Source organism: Geospiza fortis, unplaced genomic scaffold, assembly GCF_000277835.1.
Source record: "Geospiza fortis unplaced genomic scaffold, GeoFor_1.0 scaffold264, whole genome shotgun sequence".
Taxonomy (NCBI): domain Eukaryota; kingdom Metazoa; phylum Chordata; class Aves; order Passeriformes; family Thraupidae; genus Geospiza; species Geospiza fortis.
Window position 1 is genome coordinate 2,705,504 of NW_005054332.1, and position 18,528 is coordinate 2,724,031.

The 18,528-nt window shown below is 36.2% G+C and overlaps 1 protein-coding gene across 1 annotated transcript in view; it reads left to right on the forward strand.

Annotated features, from left to right (window-relative positions):
* EYS (eyes shut homolog) overlaps positions 1-18,528 on the forward strand; it is a 702,047-nt gene that overhangs the window by 225,596 nt on the left and 457,923 nt on the right. The window contains 2 exon segments of the mRNA XM_031057597.1: positions 2,847-3,044; positions 5,873-5,994. Coding sequence (XP_030913457.1) covers positions 2,847-3,044; positions 5,873-5,994 — 320 coding nt within the window.

The following is an 18,528-nucleotide window of genomic DNA, read 5'->3' on the forward strand; positions in this document are numbered from 1 at the left end:
CCTTGCTTTTGCTGCTTGTCCATGACAGTACCGATGACAATTCCAGCAGATACCCAGAGCATACCAAAGGTGACTAGGGGACTCCACCAGCAGGGGCACAAACTGTGGGGGCCCAGATAGAGTTATCCCAGAACTATCCCAGGAAGATAAGCATCCTGGGGGTTAACATCTGATTAATGTCACAGGCAAAACTTCATTGACATATCACTCAAGTAGATCAAGCAGAGTGGAATGGCAACCATTTAAAGAAATGTACACATTTCTTCTACAGATAGCTTGATCAAAAAAAGTTTATGAAGTCATCTTTAGGAAACAGGAAAAAATACTTAGGAACATTAGCTCTCCTTGGGATATTACCACACTGACTTCTGCTGAAAAGACAATGTGGAAAGACACAAATAATTGATCATACTGAAATTTTTTTAAGCAACTGCAGGGTAAGAAAACTAGGGGAGATATTTATCTGTATTCTATATTTGTGAATAAGCAGGAGGAAGTTTGGGATGTAAAGGTAGGAAACAGCTCTGGCAATAATGGCAGTGAGATGATAGAGTTCATAATCTTGAGAGAAATGCAAAATTCAAGTAGCATAATAATGATTCCAAACTTCAGTGAGCTGGTTTTCATTAGCTCAGAAATCTGTTTGGCAAGCTCCCATTAGAGATTGCACTGAAGGGAAAAAGGATTTGTCTTGAGCCCACTGATTTATCTTAAAAGACCATTCCCTCAAAGCACAGTTCTTTCCAATGTGCAGGAACTCAAGCAGCTGAAAAACAGATAAATGGGGTCCTGAATGAGTGTAAAGAGAAAAGGAAGTGCACAGAAGGTAGATGCAAAGGTAAAGCTTCCTCTCCAGGTAAAGAAAATTAAGAACTGCATTACTGGATCATCTGTCATTTCCATTTAGGATTGTGAGCCATGTGTTAAGCTTATTTGTGTTATTCCACTTTAGGAATCAGCAGGGTTTTCACTCATGTCAAGCTGTTGTGATATAAATATGGAAACTTGAGGGCAAAATCTCAATGAGCCATATGGCTTCTTTTGCTGTGCAATTTCATGAATTCCAGATCTGAAAGTGCTGGCTGTCTTTAGCAGGATCATCCTGCATCAGAGAGATCATAAGCATAAAGACAGGGAACAACTTGTGTTGTTTTTTCCTCTTTTGTCAGGATCATTACTGGGGTCAAGGGGTTGTTGGATTTTTTTTAACCTCAGTTCTGTTCCTACTTATTGTACTTGTTATTAAAAGCATTTAGAATTCAGCCCTTAAATGACCATCTTACAGTAAGCAGTCAGCTCACCTACAATCCTGCTGACATTTTGGACAGTGTTTGTTTCATTATTATGAAGGCTTCTGGCAGGAGCTGTGGCCTGTGGGGGGTCTGTACTGGCACAGCCAGAAGTGTCAGGGTCAAAGAGCTGTCATGGACTAACCACAGCTCCCATTCCCCATCCCCCTATGCTATTCATGGGTAAGGAGGAGGTAGAGGAGTCTGAAGTGAAGGAGTGAGGTTGAATTTGGGAAGAAAAGAGGGGTGGAGAAAGGTGGTTTTATCGTTGTGTTTGCTGTTTACAATCCTGTGCTACTTTTAATTGGCAGTTAATTCAATCAGTTTTCTTCAAGTTGCTTCTATTTTGTCCATGACACTGCCCATCACTGGATTAAGGTTACAGCCTGTCTGAGGTTTTTGGGATGGAGAGAAACTGCTGCAGAAAGGAATGGCTGGACAACCACAGTGGAAGCAAGGGCACTGGTGAAGTGCAGAAGGCTTGGAGCACAGGAAACACTTGGAAGATCCACTAGAAAGCATGGGATAGACACAGCTTTAGTAGTAATGGAGAGGCTTCAGAGGGATTCAGAGGGGCTTGTGTACAGTTTTTTACAGCCCTGAGAGTCACTAAGCACTGTCAGAAAGTAAGCCTGAAAGAACAGACTTGCCTTCAGCAGCACTGACTGAAAATGCAGGCAGATTTACAAACCTAAACCCATTTGATATCAGTTGTCTCTGCCACCCTCATTTCCATTATCAGCACTGGAAAACATGAAACAGTTTTTTATGTTCTAAAAAATTAAGGCCTCGATTTATAGGACCTTTAAATCTCTTTTTATCTAATTATTGTAAATTAAAGATTTAGATGAGGGCATTTGTAACCCAAGATCCACAATCACACAGTTCTTTGGGTAGGCCAAATAAATGTACATAATCTGCTATACAAGAGTGTTAGTAAGGAAAGAGTACAATGGGACTGTGTGAGATTTTCTATTGTAAGGAATTTTTATAAATAAAGGAGGCCTTCACTCATGATTAAATAAGTACATATTTTCAGTAAAATAACTTGTGTTCAGTCATGGATGGTAAACAGAAGTATTATACAATATTACATATATTTAATTCATGTTCACTATTGTAGGTTAATGTATGAACAATTCACATGGTAGTTGTGAGAACAGGTTATCAAGACAAAATAGCAGCAAGCTTCAATCAAAATTCATATACTGTTTTTAAATACATTCTAAAAAAATTCATTTTTGAGCTGTTCAAAGCACAAGGGTTAAGAGAAAAGATGGAAGAATACCTATCTATCAAAACCTGTGAGATAGCTATTAGATTTTAAAATGTATTGTATCATATAAAGTAATATAAACAAAATATAAATTGTCTTTTTTTTTTAATGATACCAAGAAAATAGATGTTTCTGCATGGTAATATACATAGATGTACCTCTGAGACCCTCCTACTCAATTTTAACCAGAGTTATAAAGAAAATAAAGCTCATAATAGATAGCAGCTGCAGGGATATATTCATTAGTTTAACACTGACAGCTTTGCCGTTTTCTTTTTCAGGTTTGAACTGTGAGTTTAGGCCTTGTGAGGCCAGCAATCCCTGTGAGAATGGAGCTGTGTGCATAGAAGAAATGAATTTGGACGTTTTCCCCCTTGGATTCCACTGCCAGTGTGTGAAGGGCTTTGCAGGTCCACGCTGTGAGATCAATGTCAATGAGTGCAGCTCTAACCCTTGCCTCCATGGATACTGCTATGACAGTGAGTTCAGTCTGGTTACTCACTTTAATGTAGGGTAGTCTTTCTCTTGAAGTGTCTGTAGCTGCTGAGCTGCTCTGGGGAGAACAGTGGATAATTTACTGAAATTTAGCTTGTCTGAAGCTTCACAGCCTGTACCAGAAGGATTATTTTTGCCAAAATGCCTCAACTCCCGGCACTGGTGTTTTTGTTCAGGGGGTCAGAATTGTAGCTAATGAGAAATTTTAATGAGATTTGTGCTGTCTCCTTTGATACCTAAATTAACCAAAAACATCTTACATTGCGCATTTTAAGGAGAGAATATTCAGGTGCTGAAAAAGAGCTCATGGAGCACTTAGGTATTATATGTCATAATTCTAATAAGTGAAAAAATTCTGTTTAATTTTAAACTAATGTAAAAGGGTGTACCTGTTTACCTTCTGCATGTAACTGTGTAACTTACTCCTTCATTGCAAGATGTACTGAAGGGTTTTAAAAGCAACTTGATTACCCTACTATATTCTGTCTGTATTGGCAGGCCAAGTTTAGTATAGAGTACTTATTTGAAAGTTTTATAGGGCTCTTGATATCTACCTGACACTTTCTATACTTGTTAAAAAGAAAAAAAAACTAAAAAGAAATAGTAGTAATCTTCAGAGGATCTTAAAATGCTGACTGGAAAGCTGAGAAACATCTGAAGGTCATGTAGTCAACGCCGTACTAAGCTAGACTATTTAACAGTGATAGAACAGGTCAGTTCAGGGGTTTTTCTATCTGAGTTTTGAAAGCCTTCAAAGAGGGACAGAAATTTCACAAACTCTTTGGGACAGTGTATTGTTGTATTGCGCTAAATAGTTTATTTAGTTGTTGTTTTGCACTGGGTGATTGGAAATTTGTACTGAGTATTTTATGTCACATAGATTGTTATTTCTCTTCTCCCGTCACATGGTCTTTACCTCATCCACCTCTCTGCTACACCCCCGGTGGTCTGGCCCCTGGTTACCCCTCCCCTCGCCCCTCCTCAACGGTATCCCATTGGCTGCGGTCCTGAGGGGATGGGGGCGGGGGAAGAGGTCCCCTGAAAGAATGTCACGCCCTCTTTTCCACCTGGAAGGTAGCCAGAACCTGAAGTGTCTCTTCCCAAGCCAATAAACAGGACACTCGTTCCCACATGGAGAAGAGTATTTCTCATCTTTTGCTTTCGTCCATGTAAGACCGTGTGGGCCAGGGTCCATAGCTAGCCGGAGTGGACTCAAACAACAGCCCAAGAGACACGGATTCTTACAGTGTGTTCCACCGATTACCTACTTTGGCAATTCTCACACTCTTCCAGTCCCATCCAAATCTCCCAAGCTGCAACTTTTGTCCATTGCCTCATAATACCTCCTAGCACTAGTAGGGGATTTCAGTTCTGTCATTTGTGCAAGTATCCTTGAAGTTATTGTCAAATAGCCCTCTCACTATGAACACTTCCCCAAAGGTCTAATACTAAGCAAGCCTGCTCAACTTTTCCACATAGGGTCCACACTTTAAGCACTGAGTAACCATGTTTGTCTGCTTCTACATCTCTGTCCTTTTTACTCACATCCTTTAAAAAAAAAATAATGATTTAAGAACTTCCATGAAATGTATATTTTTTTAGAAAAAATTGCAGAAGACCTAATCAGCCTACTGGTTTCAGATGAGATCTTAAAGAACTGAGCCCAAATTACTAAATTTATCATCGTCTAAAACTCTCCTGGTTAAAATAAAAATAAAAATAAAAATCAGTTTCAATAAAATACCTTAAAAAGTCTGTCTTTCCTTATCTATAATAAGGTGAATGACTTCATCTTCTATCTAGCAAAGACTATCTCCTATTACATTTACAGATGTTGTCTATGCAGTCTACATTGGTTTAGAGATATTTTTGAACTGGAATTTGGATGAGCTGTATTAAATTTCTTCATGCTGACAAAGTGCTAGTTTTTGGGGGAACAGATTGTCCTTGTGTGCTCTGGCTTGAGTTTTGTCATATGGACATTTGAGTTCCTCTACCCTATGTGCACTGGCTGCAGAAAGCTGGAATCCTAAGGAAGTTGGGAAGCTTTTAGCATATGAATAATGCTCCTGTGCTGAAGGACTAAAAGCATTTAATGAATACAGTAGCAGCTGTGTGTACAGACATGATGGTATAATAGATTCTATGGTAAATCTTAGAGATAATGAAGAACCCAGGGACACCTTTGAGGTTAAAATAAATGCAGGCCTGCAAGAAATGTGATTCCTTCTGGCATTAACTCCATATATGGATGAAGCACTCTAAAGATTCTTCACCATTTGGATTACTAATGATGAAAAAGAGACAGAATTCTTATGATTATCTTGTTATTCTTAACAAGAATCATAGAAAAATTCAACTCAAGTATGTTTTCTCTTAATATAGGGGTATAATATGAGGCATTCCTTACAATAGCAATAACTACATTAAAAGCAACCAGTAAACCAAACATTGTTTACCTGCCATATCTTAATTTGATATCATTTTAAAGATAGAATGTTATGTATTTTGTGATTGTTTTGTGATAGAAAATTGCTCATTACTTATAACATCACTTTTTAACTCATTGATTTCATTTAACTCTTGAATTAAAATATTTCCATTGTGTAAATATTTCAGTACATGAATCTGCTTCCATATTTAAAAGGTATTTTGAGATGACATTTTATTTATTCCAATTTTTTTAACATGTCCACACCATTTAAGTAAACCTGGTCATAATCTTTTCCAGATACTATTTAACTGGAACTTAGTAAATTTACTACATTCAGTTGTTATGACTCTTAGTACTAAAGTTCAATCTCTGTTGCAGTTGTCGATGGCTTCTATTGTTTGTGCAACCCAGGATATGCAGGATTGAAATGTGACCAAGACATTGATGACTGCATAGTCAACGCTTGTGAACACAATTCTACATGTGTTGATCTACATCTGGTGAGTAGCAATTTAGCAATTTTTTTAAAATTAAAATGATTTTTAAGTTATCATTCTAAAACCTAAAGCAATATTTTTCTGAGTTTGAAATGTCCTCTTGATCCATACATCCACATATCAAGGGCTTTATAATCTTACTTTCCAGACACTGGTATTTTTGTTTATTTGTAATTTTATAGGCAGTGGGAAAGAGGAATGTTTTTATCATTTAAAAGCAGTTACTAGGTCAATGTGGTTATGTAGGGAATTCAAAAGGCACAGAAAATTTTCTGCTAGGTGTATTTGTGACCTCATTATAAGTGGCAGGAATACTCATTTACACCAATTGCACTGGTTTCAAAGGGACTTAAAAAGTATCTTCCCCAAGAAAACTGATTTACTTCAAGTACTTCAGCATTTATTTTCAAAATTACACAGATATATTTGTTTCAGAGATATGAAGTGTGTTAAAAATAACGTCTTAGAAATAAAATCATTCTATCATCCGATTCCTCCATGAGAGGAAAGATGACAGAGATTCACATGGCATAAACTTCAACACCAGAGGTGGCCCATGTTCTCTGTCACTCCTTCCAGGAATCTGTCAAGAAGCAATTTGTTTTCATCGTACTCAACTGAGACACTAAGATCATACAGTAAGAATATTTTCCTTAAGAAGCATTCAGGCTGTCAGAGAAATTACCAGTTTAAAAAATCAAAAAAAGTGGAAGAAAGGATAGCTTTTTTCTTTCTTATTCTAGTTTCTACCAGCACATTTGTGAGAACACTAAACTGATAAATGTAGAATTCAACTTATATTATGAAGCTTAAATTTAGGTGACTATATATGGAATGAACTAAACAACTAATCACCAATCAAAGATCACTGAGGATGTAGGCAGCACAATCCACAGTTCAGCTTTCCACCATTTGAATCTTCACTTTGGGCGAACTGAACAACCCTGTAGGTGCCACTGGCTGCTACACTATTGCTGAAAGTGTTTGCAATTTCAGGAACCCTGAAGTGTATGAGAGGTGTGGGTTTTGGGGGCTTTCCTTGCTTGGTTTCTTTGGTTGATTTTCTTTTTTTGTGGTTGGCTGGTTGTTTTTGCTTGCTTGCTTGTCTTAGTACATGCATAAAGAAACTGCATTTTGTTCTGACAAATCCTGAGGGTAACCAGCAATTGTAACTATTTCCTAAACTTGAACCAAACTTAGCTGCTTCAAAAGAATTTTCTTGAATTCTCTAATTTCCATAGATTTTTCTTACTGTACAATATTTTGGAGGAGGTTTTTTAACATGTTCCAAGGACTAGTCAACACCTTGGACAAAATCAAGTGCGTGATATGGAGACTACAGTTTGTGGAGAAAAATACAGATTTTTGATAAAATTAATCTATTTTACCCCTTGAGAATTTTGGCTATGCTTCACCAAATGAATTGAAATATTGATCCAGGAAAAATTAATCATTTGGGCAAAATTTAGCATGAAAAAGAATAGTAACTCACTGCAATTTCAAATGCTGTTTTATTTTTTTCTTCACATGTCTTTCATCCATTGTTTTTCCTTGACTTATTTGTGTTTATTTTTGTTCTGTAGTTCCTATATATTTCTCACCTTGTTTGTCACAGACCTATGCAATTTTGTTTTAAATGGAACACAGCACAGCAAATCAGTGAGATCCATTCAAACTACTGTTTCTGAGAAAGCATGACATTCAAAACATCAATGTGGTTAGAGTTAGTATCTACAGAAAATAAATGCTGTAGAAACTTAACACAAGGTGTCATATTAAACTCTGTGTTTGATCCTTTTCAGGCATTTTCAAAAGTTTTCCCCTATGTTGTCAATATTACAGCAACCATTTATGTGAAAGGATTCATTTTGATGTTGGCTAATACACATTCAAAATTTTCAGTTTTTTTTTTTCATTACAGGATTGTTCTTTGGCATTTTTAAGAGCAAGAAAATTTCACTCTCAAGCCCCCCCCTCCCCGCCCCCTGCAGCCAGAATGCATTTTGCTAAGTAGAAAATAAGTTATTTTGAAAATAAATTGTGAATTTCTGGTATTATTTTGCTATAGTAATAATAATTCATTTCTATTCAATATTTAAATTTCTCCTTCTCTAGTCTTCTCCAGAGTAGGCTTACTTAAACTAACATTTATTATGTACATTTCTGAAATAACTTTCATGTGGATCGTCTGTTAACTTGAATCGCGAAAGGGACCTAAAACACTTGTTCACTAAGTGATTGCATTATTCAGTTACATGTGACTATATTAGTTCACATACTATGTCCTTCTTATTGTGTTCATGATCAAAGTGTACCAAAATTTTTCCAAATAATATTATGTTTATACATCAAGATTCCTCAGTGATCAACAGGAAGAGGATTAATGAATTAACGTATATTCATAAAAATGGAAGAAGACTCATCCCTTCTTTTTCAGCAGCTGTAAAATAACAGATAATGGATTAACAATCGTCTAGAAAATTAATTTTTAACAATACAGGCTCTCTTCACCCTCTAAAAGGTAAAAAATTGGATGATAGGAAGTAAGTGAAGCATAATAAAGGAAAATTTAAAACAGATGGAGATCTCAGGAGTTTCATAATTTCTGCGTCAAATACCATTTTCTTTCAAAGTTATATTACAGCAGCCTTATTACACAAGTCAAAGACCAAAGATCTGAATGTGAGAAAGGATTCCAATATGTGCTCTATTTGCAACATATATTTCACAGACTTTACACCTTGGCTCTCCAGGTGGGGGGTGGCATTAAACAACTGGACTGTGGGATGAATCACAGAATAATTTACTTTGAAAAAGATCTTCAACTATCTGTAAGCCTAACGCCGCCAAGTTCATCTCTCAGCTGTGTCCCCGAACGCCACACATACACACCTGGTAAATACCTTGAGTCATTGGTGGCTGAATCTCTTCCCTAGGCAGCCTGTTCTAATGCTTGGCACCATTTTAATGAAGACATTTTTCCTAATACCCAGTCTAAGCCTTCTCTGGTGGGAGATCAGGGTAGATGAAATACAAAGTTTAATCACACAACTACATCAGCATAAGGAGATTCTGATTTTCTACTGCATCTGAAAATTCCAGTTCTCCAAGAGTTATATACCAGCAAGATATTATATGACAGAACAAGCCACTGTCAGTCAGACCCTCTGGTGGCTTGGGAATAATTAATCAGCTACCCTTATAGAAGCTTCATTCTACAGTCAAGCAGCTCAAATACCTTTGATGCATTTTTTCAAGGTAAGGATGAATTACCATTGTCAGAATGACACTTGCAATACGTATCCTTCATTTTTGGTGTTGGTAATGTGGTATAATACAGAGCCTTGAAATTAGATAACAGTGTTATCTTAGCAATGCCTCAGAAAGAGCAGGCACAAGAAATTACACTCGTGAGGGGTTGATCCAGCTGCCAGCTAATGACCACACAGCCACTAACTCACTCTGTCTTTTCTATGGGATAGTGAAGACAATAGAAAAAGAGCAAACAGAAGAAAAATAGTGGGTTGAGATAGTTTAAAAAGCAAAGGAGAAAGGAGGAAAAACTAATAAAACAAATCCTGTGATTCAAAGGCAATGGCTCACACCTTCCGTGTGATCACTGATGCCCAGCCTGCATCTGAATAATGGCTACCTTATGGTAGAGTTTCACCAGAGTAATTTTCAAATTCTTCTTTAAAAAGCTAAAATAATTAATTCAAGGTATTTTTGGGGGACAAAAAGATATGTTGTCCCTAATGATTTATATAAGATCAGATCATGTATACAGTCTATATAACACAAAACATTATATTGGGGTATTTGCATTAAAAAAAAAAGAAAAGAAAATAATATCTTAACAGTAGCTCTGAATTCAGTTTTTGCTTGTGTTGTTCTGTATGTCAAATTATAATGCAAATCCTGTCACTTTATTGTATGTGGAGACTCATGCAGAAAATTATAATAGATGTTTCTTTTAGAGCTTTGTTTCTGGAAGCTATTATTTCTCTGTACTTACCACATAGTAAAGTAAAGAAAATAAACTGTAGGTAAAATTATAGTTATATGATAATACTTGCATGCAGTTCCATGTCCTTCTTGTCATTAACTCTCTATCCTTTTGAATTTAAAGGCAATTATTTCCCTTTCAATAACATTTAATGTTATGGAAATGAGCTTTCCAATAAAACAATGGACAATAATGCTAATTCGAACTGGTAGAAGAAATATTTTCTTGTTTGGTTTCTGTTTTTAAATTGATAAGGGAGAAAAAAAAGTACATATAACAAAGTGAAATCATGTAATTCAGGTGTTTTAGGAACTTATGTTCTGGGTTGTATGGAAGGTTTATGTGAAGGGTGGAGAGAGATTATTATTATATTTTGTTATTAAAAAAAATAGAGTTGACAGATAGTTTAAATTTCAAGAACAAGTGGGTTAGCTCATTGCATAAATTGTGAAATAGATTTGAAAAGAACTCTGGCATTGAGGAATAAAGTACATGGTAGCTAACTGTTAACAGCTTAAGTTACCCAAAAAGAAATTAGTCAGGTCTTTGGACTAACTAAAAACAATTTCCTAAATTGGTACACTACACTTAATTTCCTTGTAAAACTGAATTTTTTGTGCTTTATGCTAAACAGAGAAAAGAATAATAATGATCTCTAAAGCCTATAACTTATTTTAAAACATCGAGAAGCACTCTAAGTGCTTCAGGAGGATCATCTTCCTAGATGATGAGAGCAGGTTATCTGACATTTGAAAGGAAATAAAAGGTCTGCAGATAGGTCTGCATCAATGAACTTTCTAGATTTCCATGGGAGTGGAAATTCTCTAAGCTTTAAACAAAGCAAACAAGCACTGCCACAGAAGTTGGTCTGAAACCTCAACTTAATTAAAGTCAGACCACATACCACGAATGGCATCTGGTGTACATAACGAATGATAAGCTCTTAATGGTTCCCAGGCCATATGAATTCAAACTGACTTCTACGTGACTTAAACTTATACATTGACCTCATTGTGAGTACCCATGTGGTGAAACTGTGAATGCAGGACAAATAATTTTCATATTGCCAATTATGCATCCTAGAAAAGAGCTATACAGCAGCTGTAGTTCACCCAAAAACTAGCAACTGCAACAGTTCTTCTGCAAAGTTTTGCTGCTGATACAACTCACTGTGCTGCCCGAAAGATTTTACTCTCTATCTCTGAAATATTTAATCTTCCATATATATTTAGCGAAAAAAAAAGGAACAGTCTCTTCATACTCCTTCAATAAAAGGATCTATTGAAATGCCTGCCTCCTCTGCCTTGTACTATATTGAATAGAACAATAAAAAGTCTGAAAACTTAGTCATTATTTGGTGTACTCCTTTATGCTCTAAGTAGTCCAGTTGAGTCAGAGACATTGGAATACACAAAATTAACTATTGATTTACTGACTTAGGATAATGTCCTTGGTATTGATCTGTGGTATTATACATTACCTGGATAGAGTGATTATGATATTTATGCTTTACTCATCTAATTGAAAAATGACTTTGGCAAACAAGTATCATATTTCCATTTATTTGTTTTATTTATGGCATTATTTTAACATGTTTTAATTTGATATTTTTGAAAGAAGATGCAGATATATAAAAAAATTTGTAACTTCAACCAACAATACCACTAAATACCATAGGAGGGAAAGCCTTCTATTATCTTTTTCATAAACTGAATTTTAAACACTCTACAGAATAAATAAAACTGTCACAGAGTGGAGGAAATGGATATTAAGAGGAAGTTAAAGATTGGCTTTCCAATGAGACTTGTGAACAGAAGGCAAATCAATGTGGTAAAGATACAGGAAGGTAGCACCAGAGAGTGTGCTTTAAGTTTTGCCCACAGCCAGGAGGCTGGACACACAAAATCAGTGACAGCAGGGAAAGAGGTGAAGCACTTCACAACATAAGGAGGAATCTGGAGAATTGTGGCCTATTTGTGGAAAGCATAACCCAAAATTTGATTTGTGCACTCTATGGAGACTAATGTTACGCTTGAGGTGGGAAATTAAGAGTTTGTACCTTTGAAGGCATTAAAAGACTGGCAGTGGTATTACAGAGACTTGAAACTACAAAAATGTCATTGATTCATAAGGAAGGGAATTCTAAAAAAGGACATTTAGCTGCAGAGAATTATGTAATGGCATGTACTTAGCAGACTTAGAGAGAAAGGTGTGGGTCCACAAGGAAATTACTCTGAAACAAGTTAAATGGTGAAATCCATAGGTGCTCAGTCACTCCCTGAAAGCTTCCCACGTATATATCCTTGCAACACAACACACAATAATTAACTGGAAGAATTAATTAAATATGAAATAAATTATCCATATAGCAGCAAGGGTGTTTTCTTTTGCTTAAAGTATATTAAAAAGCTTTGCACCTGTTCACTTTTCTAGAGAAAATGTGAATGTTAGTCCCACTCCATCAATTATGAATTACAGTATGGTACCTCTTTCACAATAAAATAAGTTCTGCAGGAATAAAGAACAGTCTCTTATTTCTGTTTGTATTAAAAAAAGTGAAATAATTCACATAAAACATATACAACTGACAAGTTATATATTAATGTTTGTCATCCAAAGACCAGGAGGTCACTTTCTAGTTCCATTAGGTCTCTTTAGCTACTATCCTCTTCAGGCTTGGGAAAATTACGTAGCACTTGGAAAAGAAAATAGCCCAGAGAAAGACTTGTTATCCCATTTCTTTTAGTTATTTTAGAGTTCTCCAATCTGTCCTCCTTTAGATTTTAATATTCTGTTCCAAGGATTCAGACTAAAAATTTTTTACTGTGAGTGTGATGAGTCACAGGAACAGGTTGCTCAGAGAAGCTATGGATGCCCCATCCCTGGAAACAACCTGATCTAGAAGATGACCCTGCCCAGGGTCCATATCTTGCAGTATTATTTATTTGTTTGTTTGTTTATTATCATTTGACCCCTTTCCTTTTTCACTTATGAGAATGGAAAAGAGGGAGCTGAAGAACACCTGTGACAATTTACCAGGTCTTGTACTACTAGGCACTGAGTTACTTGTTGTAAGAGTCAGTTGCTCTTGTTTCTGTTGCTTAGCTAACCTCTTTCAGAGAAAAAAAAAAAAAGCTAAATTATATTAAAGGTATAATGTGTTTGTATAGAATCTGGTTTTTTGCATAACAAAATTCTGAAATATGCTGAGATATTTCCCAGAGAAAGTAATTTTCAAGATTATTCTAATAGTTTATTCTTTTACAGGAGAATTGACTCTGAAAGCACTGTGAAAACATTTAATTCATTTAGTGAGCAATCATATTAATTGATTTCTGCAGGTCTATTATGGAATTGTGAAAATGCAAGATTATGTCATATGTGGTTGGACTAAAATCAAAACTCTTGACCAAAATTTCCTTTCAAAATAATCATGATAGACTTTGAGTATTTCCTCATTACTCTCCCACATTACTTCAAGTCCTGTCTTCAAACACGTTTTGTAAGGGCTATTAGAGCCCTAAGTAGGCACACACCTGCACATACACCTGTCAGAACTAGTGGTTAACTAGAAGCTTTCTGAAGCACTAATTACGTATGCATTTTCTTCTTTGAGACATGATGCCAAGGCTCTAAAATAGTTAGGCATCTTCATCACCTTTAGGATCTGTTGTAAAAAAAGAAAGCTTATTTAGGGTTCTCTACTCATATTTTTAAAAATTCATGAAACTTTTATGCTAAGGCAAAGACTTGATATATTGCATAAATGCTTTACTATGTTTGTTTCAGTACAGCTTTAATACCAGCCAGCACCCCCTGGATGTCTCAATAAAATGTATTTTTATCCAGATTAATTCTGTTCTAATCAGACACTGTATTTCTCATATTTCAATCTAGTACTGGTTTTGAGCTTAATTTGTACAGAAATATGTTTCTTTTTATACACAAAGCAGATTATTTTAAACAAAAGCTTCACCACATTAATGTAGACTTGCTTTGTTAACAAATATCTATAATGTGGTCTGAAGTATAAATACCACTGCAATTTCCCTGGGAAAAATTCTGAATTTCATGTTTGGTTTTCACTCATTCACACATGCTCAGTGGAACCACTGAGTGTCTGGAGAACAAGAATGACTGAGATACAGAGGTGACATGAAGTAATTCCTTGCATTCCACCTATGTTTTGTCCCCTTTTTTTTTTCTTTTTTTTTTTCTAGCTGAGGAAATGCCAATTATTGCCACGATTTTTATTCAGGAATTGCTAGGCCTTCTGTAGTGGGAATAATGAAAAAGCAAACAAACAACCAAACCCAAAAACAAATCAAGAAAAAAAAAAATAAGATAATTTCATCAGCACTCCCTCTGAGGTGAAACTAAGAAGCAACAAAACATGAAAAGAATTTATGAATTTCATGATGTATTTTTTTTAATGAGTATGTGGAATAGGTTCACTGTCCTTGTAGCAGATGAGGGACTGGGAGTTATGCCAAAAAATTGTCCAAACCAGCTAAGCCTGAAGCATTCAGCAGCACAACAGAGAACAGCAAGTGGCAGCACAGGGGGACTCCATGCTGGGGATGAAGGCCCCCATCTGCCAATGCTACCTGTTGTTTAAATAGGATTGCTGCTTTCCAAGGGCTTGGATTTGGGATGCCATGGTGAGACTAACAAGGCTTTTCCAGCCCTGGGACTATCATCTCTTGCTGCTCTTCCATGTAGGTACTAATGATATGGCCAGAGCAGACCTGGAACACACCACAGGTGACTCCATGTCTCCAGAAGCATGATGAGGGACACGGTTGCTCCAATGTTTTTTCTTTACAATCCTGACAATGAGAGGAAGTGCTTGAGAGAGTGTGGATAAATCCTGCGGGTCAACAACTGCTTACATAACTGGTATTGATAACAGAGTTTTATCTTCCAGGACCATGGAACTTTCCCACAGGATTGAGGCTAGGAAGATGTGGGATTGAGTTGATCAAAAGGAACAGAAGTATCTTTGACAACAGATTGGCCAACTAAAATCAAGTGAAGTGACAGACTCAGTTGTCAAGCAAAGGGTGCAAGTGATTTAGAGACCTTCTGATAAACATGTTAGGACTGGAGAGGGCCCGCTTCTCTCTTTACACAAAAAAAAAGGAGGTGCCAAGAGGACAGAGTCATGAAGAAAACTGTCACAATTTTTCTAAGAAATTAGTCTGACTGTGCCCATCAGAGGTGCCAAAACATTAACCCCTGCAGTACCTCAGCAAGTAAAGCAGACAGAGCCAGACTTTTCTCAGTCCACAGTGGTCCCCAGTCAAATAGGCAAAGGCCACAAACTGAAATAATGCCAGGTCCATTAAAATGTAAAGAAAACATTTTTTACTATAAAGGTAACTCTGAAATAGGTTGCCTCGAAGTGAGCTATCCATCCTTGGATTTATCAAAAACTCAACTGGATGAGGTTGTGAGCAGCCTGTTATAGTTGACCCTGCTGTAGACAGGGCAATGGAACAGGGGAACTGGAAATGGAACAGGGAAATCTCCAGAGGTCCTTTCCAGTGTCTACTTATGTATGATTTTCCAATACAGAAACTTGATACCTGTATCTCATCAAATCACCTACAATTTAATATATATATATACCTTTCACAACAGTGATATAAATCTTTATGGGAATGGTTTACAGCTATAGAAAAAACCAAAAATAGAGTCCTAGAATTGCATTGCTGAAATATTTTACATTGAGAATTGATAAAAAGGTGGTTCACTCTTGTTGAAATCACTTAGGTGAAGAAAATTACGTCAGCAGAAAGTGACACTAAAATACCTCCATTAGAAAATGCAGCAGTATTTTATTTAACAACTGTTTGACTTGGGTGCAAATGAGTATACAAGGATAGGAAGCTCAAGTGCTTGTGGTACAATCTTAGAGTAAAAACGTTTAAGACTGACTTGTGTGAGGATAGAATCGGACTTTTAGTTACTAGTCACTAGATTATATGTGACTTAAGGTCACATTTCTATGCTTTTCTTACTTAAACAAAAAAATGTTCTGTAAATGGATCTGTAAATTTAGTTATGTAGGTACTTCACTGAAAGCATAAAGTAGTCACAGTGGGGACATTGTGTGTAAACATAGTATGTGTTGATCAGAGCACAAGGCATCATAAATCCAAACCCATTTCAGATTCCAAAACTCAAAAAGGAAAAATTCTGTCTTTTTCACTCATATTTATAGTATATCTGAATTAAGGGTATTACTGAATAAAGGGTATTACCTGAATTAAGTGTAATACTACATTAGCAAGCAATATAGATAATCCCAGAGTGAAAAATTGAGTATTAAGAGCTGGTTGCAAACTATATACTTGTTTGGAGGGAGAAACTTGCTATTTTTTGGACTTATGGAGAGCATTAGGTGGGCACATTTTCTGTTTCAGTTGCTTTCAAAAGTGATTGGATTTGTGTGCACTGAGACCACTGTATGACAAAGCACATTTAATTGAGGACCAATGAGAAATTCATGTCCAAAGCTTAGTCCTTGGGTAAACTAAAACACTAATGAGTCAGAACCATAAGAACCGTGACAACAAGAAGCATATGAACACATGGTCGATTTTAAATTTTTTGGCCAACAGATTCATAAAGGGCAAGTCTTCTGAAACAGCAGTTTGTGATCTCAGTATGGACAACAGCTTGGAAATCTCTGGCTTTAAGTCTGCCCCTCATTAGTCAGCTGAGATACTCAAATTAAGTGGTAAATGTACTGATTGCCTATAAATGTTGTCCATATGTTTGTCTGGTTTTGTGCCCACTGGAAAATCAGTGATCCATTTAACACAGCCAGACAAAATGTGCCAAGTGATTGAAAGAGTTTAACTCTTACTGGTCTATAACAGTGCATGTCATACCATTTCAATGAAAACCAGCATTTGTGTTTTGAATAAACTCTGCATATTGTCCCAAGCCCTAAAAGATGTCAGAAACTCAATTTAGGCTGTACTTACTGGCAATCTGCCTGTTGGCAGAGGTAACTATTGAACTGAACTGAGCCATGAAGGAACCAGCTAGTTGTTAGCACTGCACTGACAGATACCATAGAAATTACCATGCCATTTTCTCTGAGAGGTGAGTGCCTAGATGCTTTAGGTAGGTTCACCACATGATAAGCTTGACTTATATCTCAGTGTAACATCTGTCTTGATGTAGTTTAGTTAGAGATATGAAATACAAGCCTAGCAAGGAGTTAATAGTTCCTTAATTCTGAGTACTACAAAGATATTTTGTTTCTTGATATGTGTTCCTTGAGGTGCTGAGTAGTGCTCAAGAACCTTGCCCAAATGCAATCACTGGGATATAGAAACAATGAAGATAAAAGAAAAAGATCACTGGTGGAGGATTGCAAAAGTTTTCAAACTGGTCTGGCTTCTTTCAGTTTATGAGTGCGTAGGCTGTATCTGAAATGTCCTCCAAAACAAGAATCTGCACCTCACAGATTTTGTAGAACTATTTTAGAGTCCACAAAACTGTTAGAAATTTCTCATGTAAGATTAATATTATCAGATAATTTCCAATTTTAATGTTTGCAAACTCTAATAAAATATACACAGTATTTTTAAAAATAAGCTCAGAAATATCAAACTTCCTCTTAAAATAAGCTCATTCTGAAATACAAATATAGTGTAAGAGACTGAGTTTCATTTATTGAGCTGATTTGGGCATGAGGGAGTAGGGGGTGGTGGATTTTTTTGTTTAGTCTTTTTTTTTTTGTCTTTTGTTAGGAAAAACAATGTATTTTGTACAGCAGAGAAAAACGTAATACGCTTTCTGATTTACTCTGTTGCCACTTGCTGCTTAGTTATACATCTGGGATGACTGTCACTAAATGATTTCTGAATACATCCAAAACTGAAAAGCATCTGCAATCAAAAGTCCCAGTGCTATAGAGAACAAAAATGCACATTCTGCATGTGTACCCACAGGGGAAAGACACAAAAGGCATATCAAAGAGTCTGGCATTTTCATTTTATTACCTAGGCAGCATTCCCAGTCTCCTCTGGCTGTGGACATATGCTTTTTAGTCAGGTTGTGATACTTGTTTCATGCTTGAGGAATGAACAATAATTCAGACAGTGTTTTTTGCATGTTTTAAATATGTCAGCATTATTAGTAACTGTAATTATGAACAGTAGGCCAAGTACATCTTCTCACAGTACCTGCTACCCTGTAGAAACTCAGATTTTTCTCCTCAGCCTTCATTATGTACATCTGTAGCTTCCAAGTTCCCAGTTCTATATTATTTCTGTTGGTTTTGGCTGTATTCCCAGTTTGTTTTCCTACCTTCCAGGCTCTCAGTTTTTCTCCACTAAACCTCTGTCAATAGAAAAATCTATACTATTTCTATTAGTAACTGTGTGCCTTTCATTAAGGGAGGTTAAAAGAATCTTAGGTTTGTTCTATGTAATGTTGAATTGCAACTGACCAAAGGGAGAGAAAGGAACTGTGCAAAAGAAGCAAGTTTTTCAAGTTTTTAGTGTGATTTT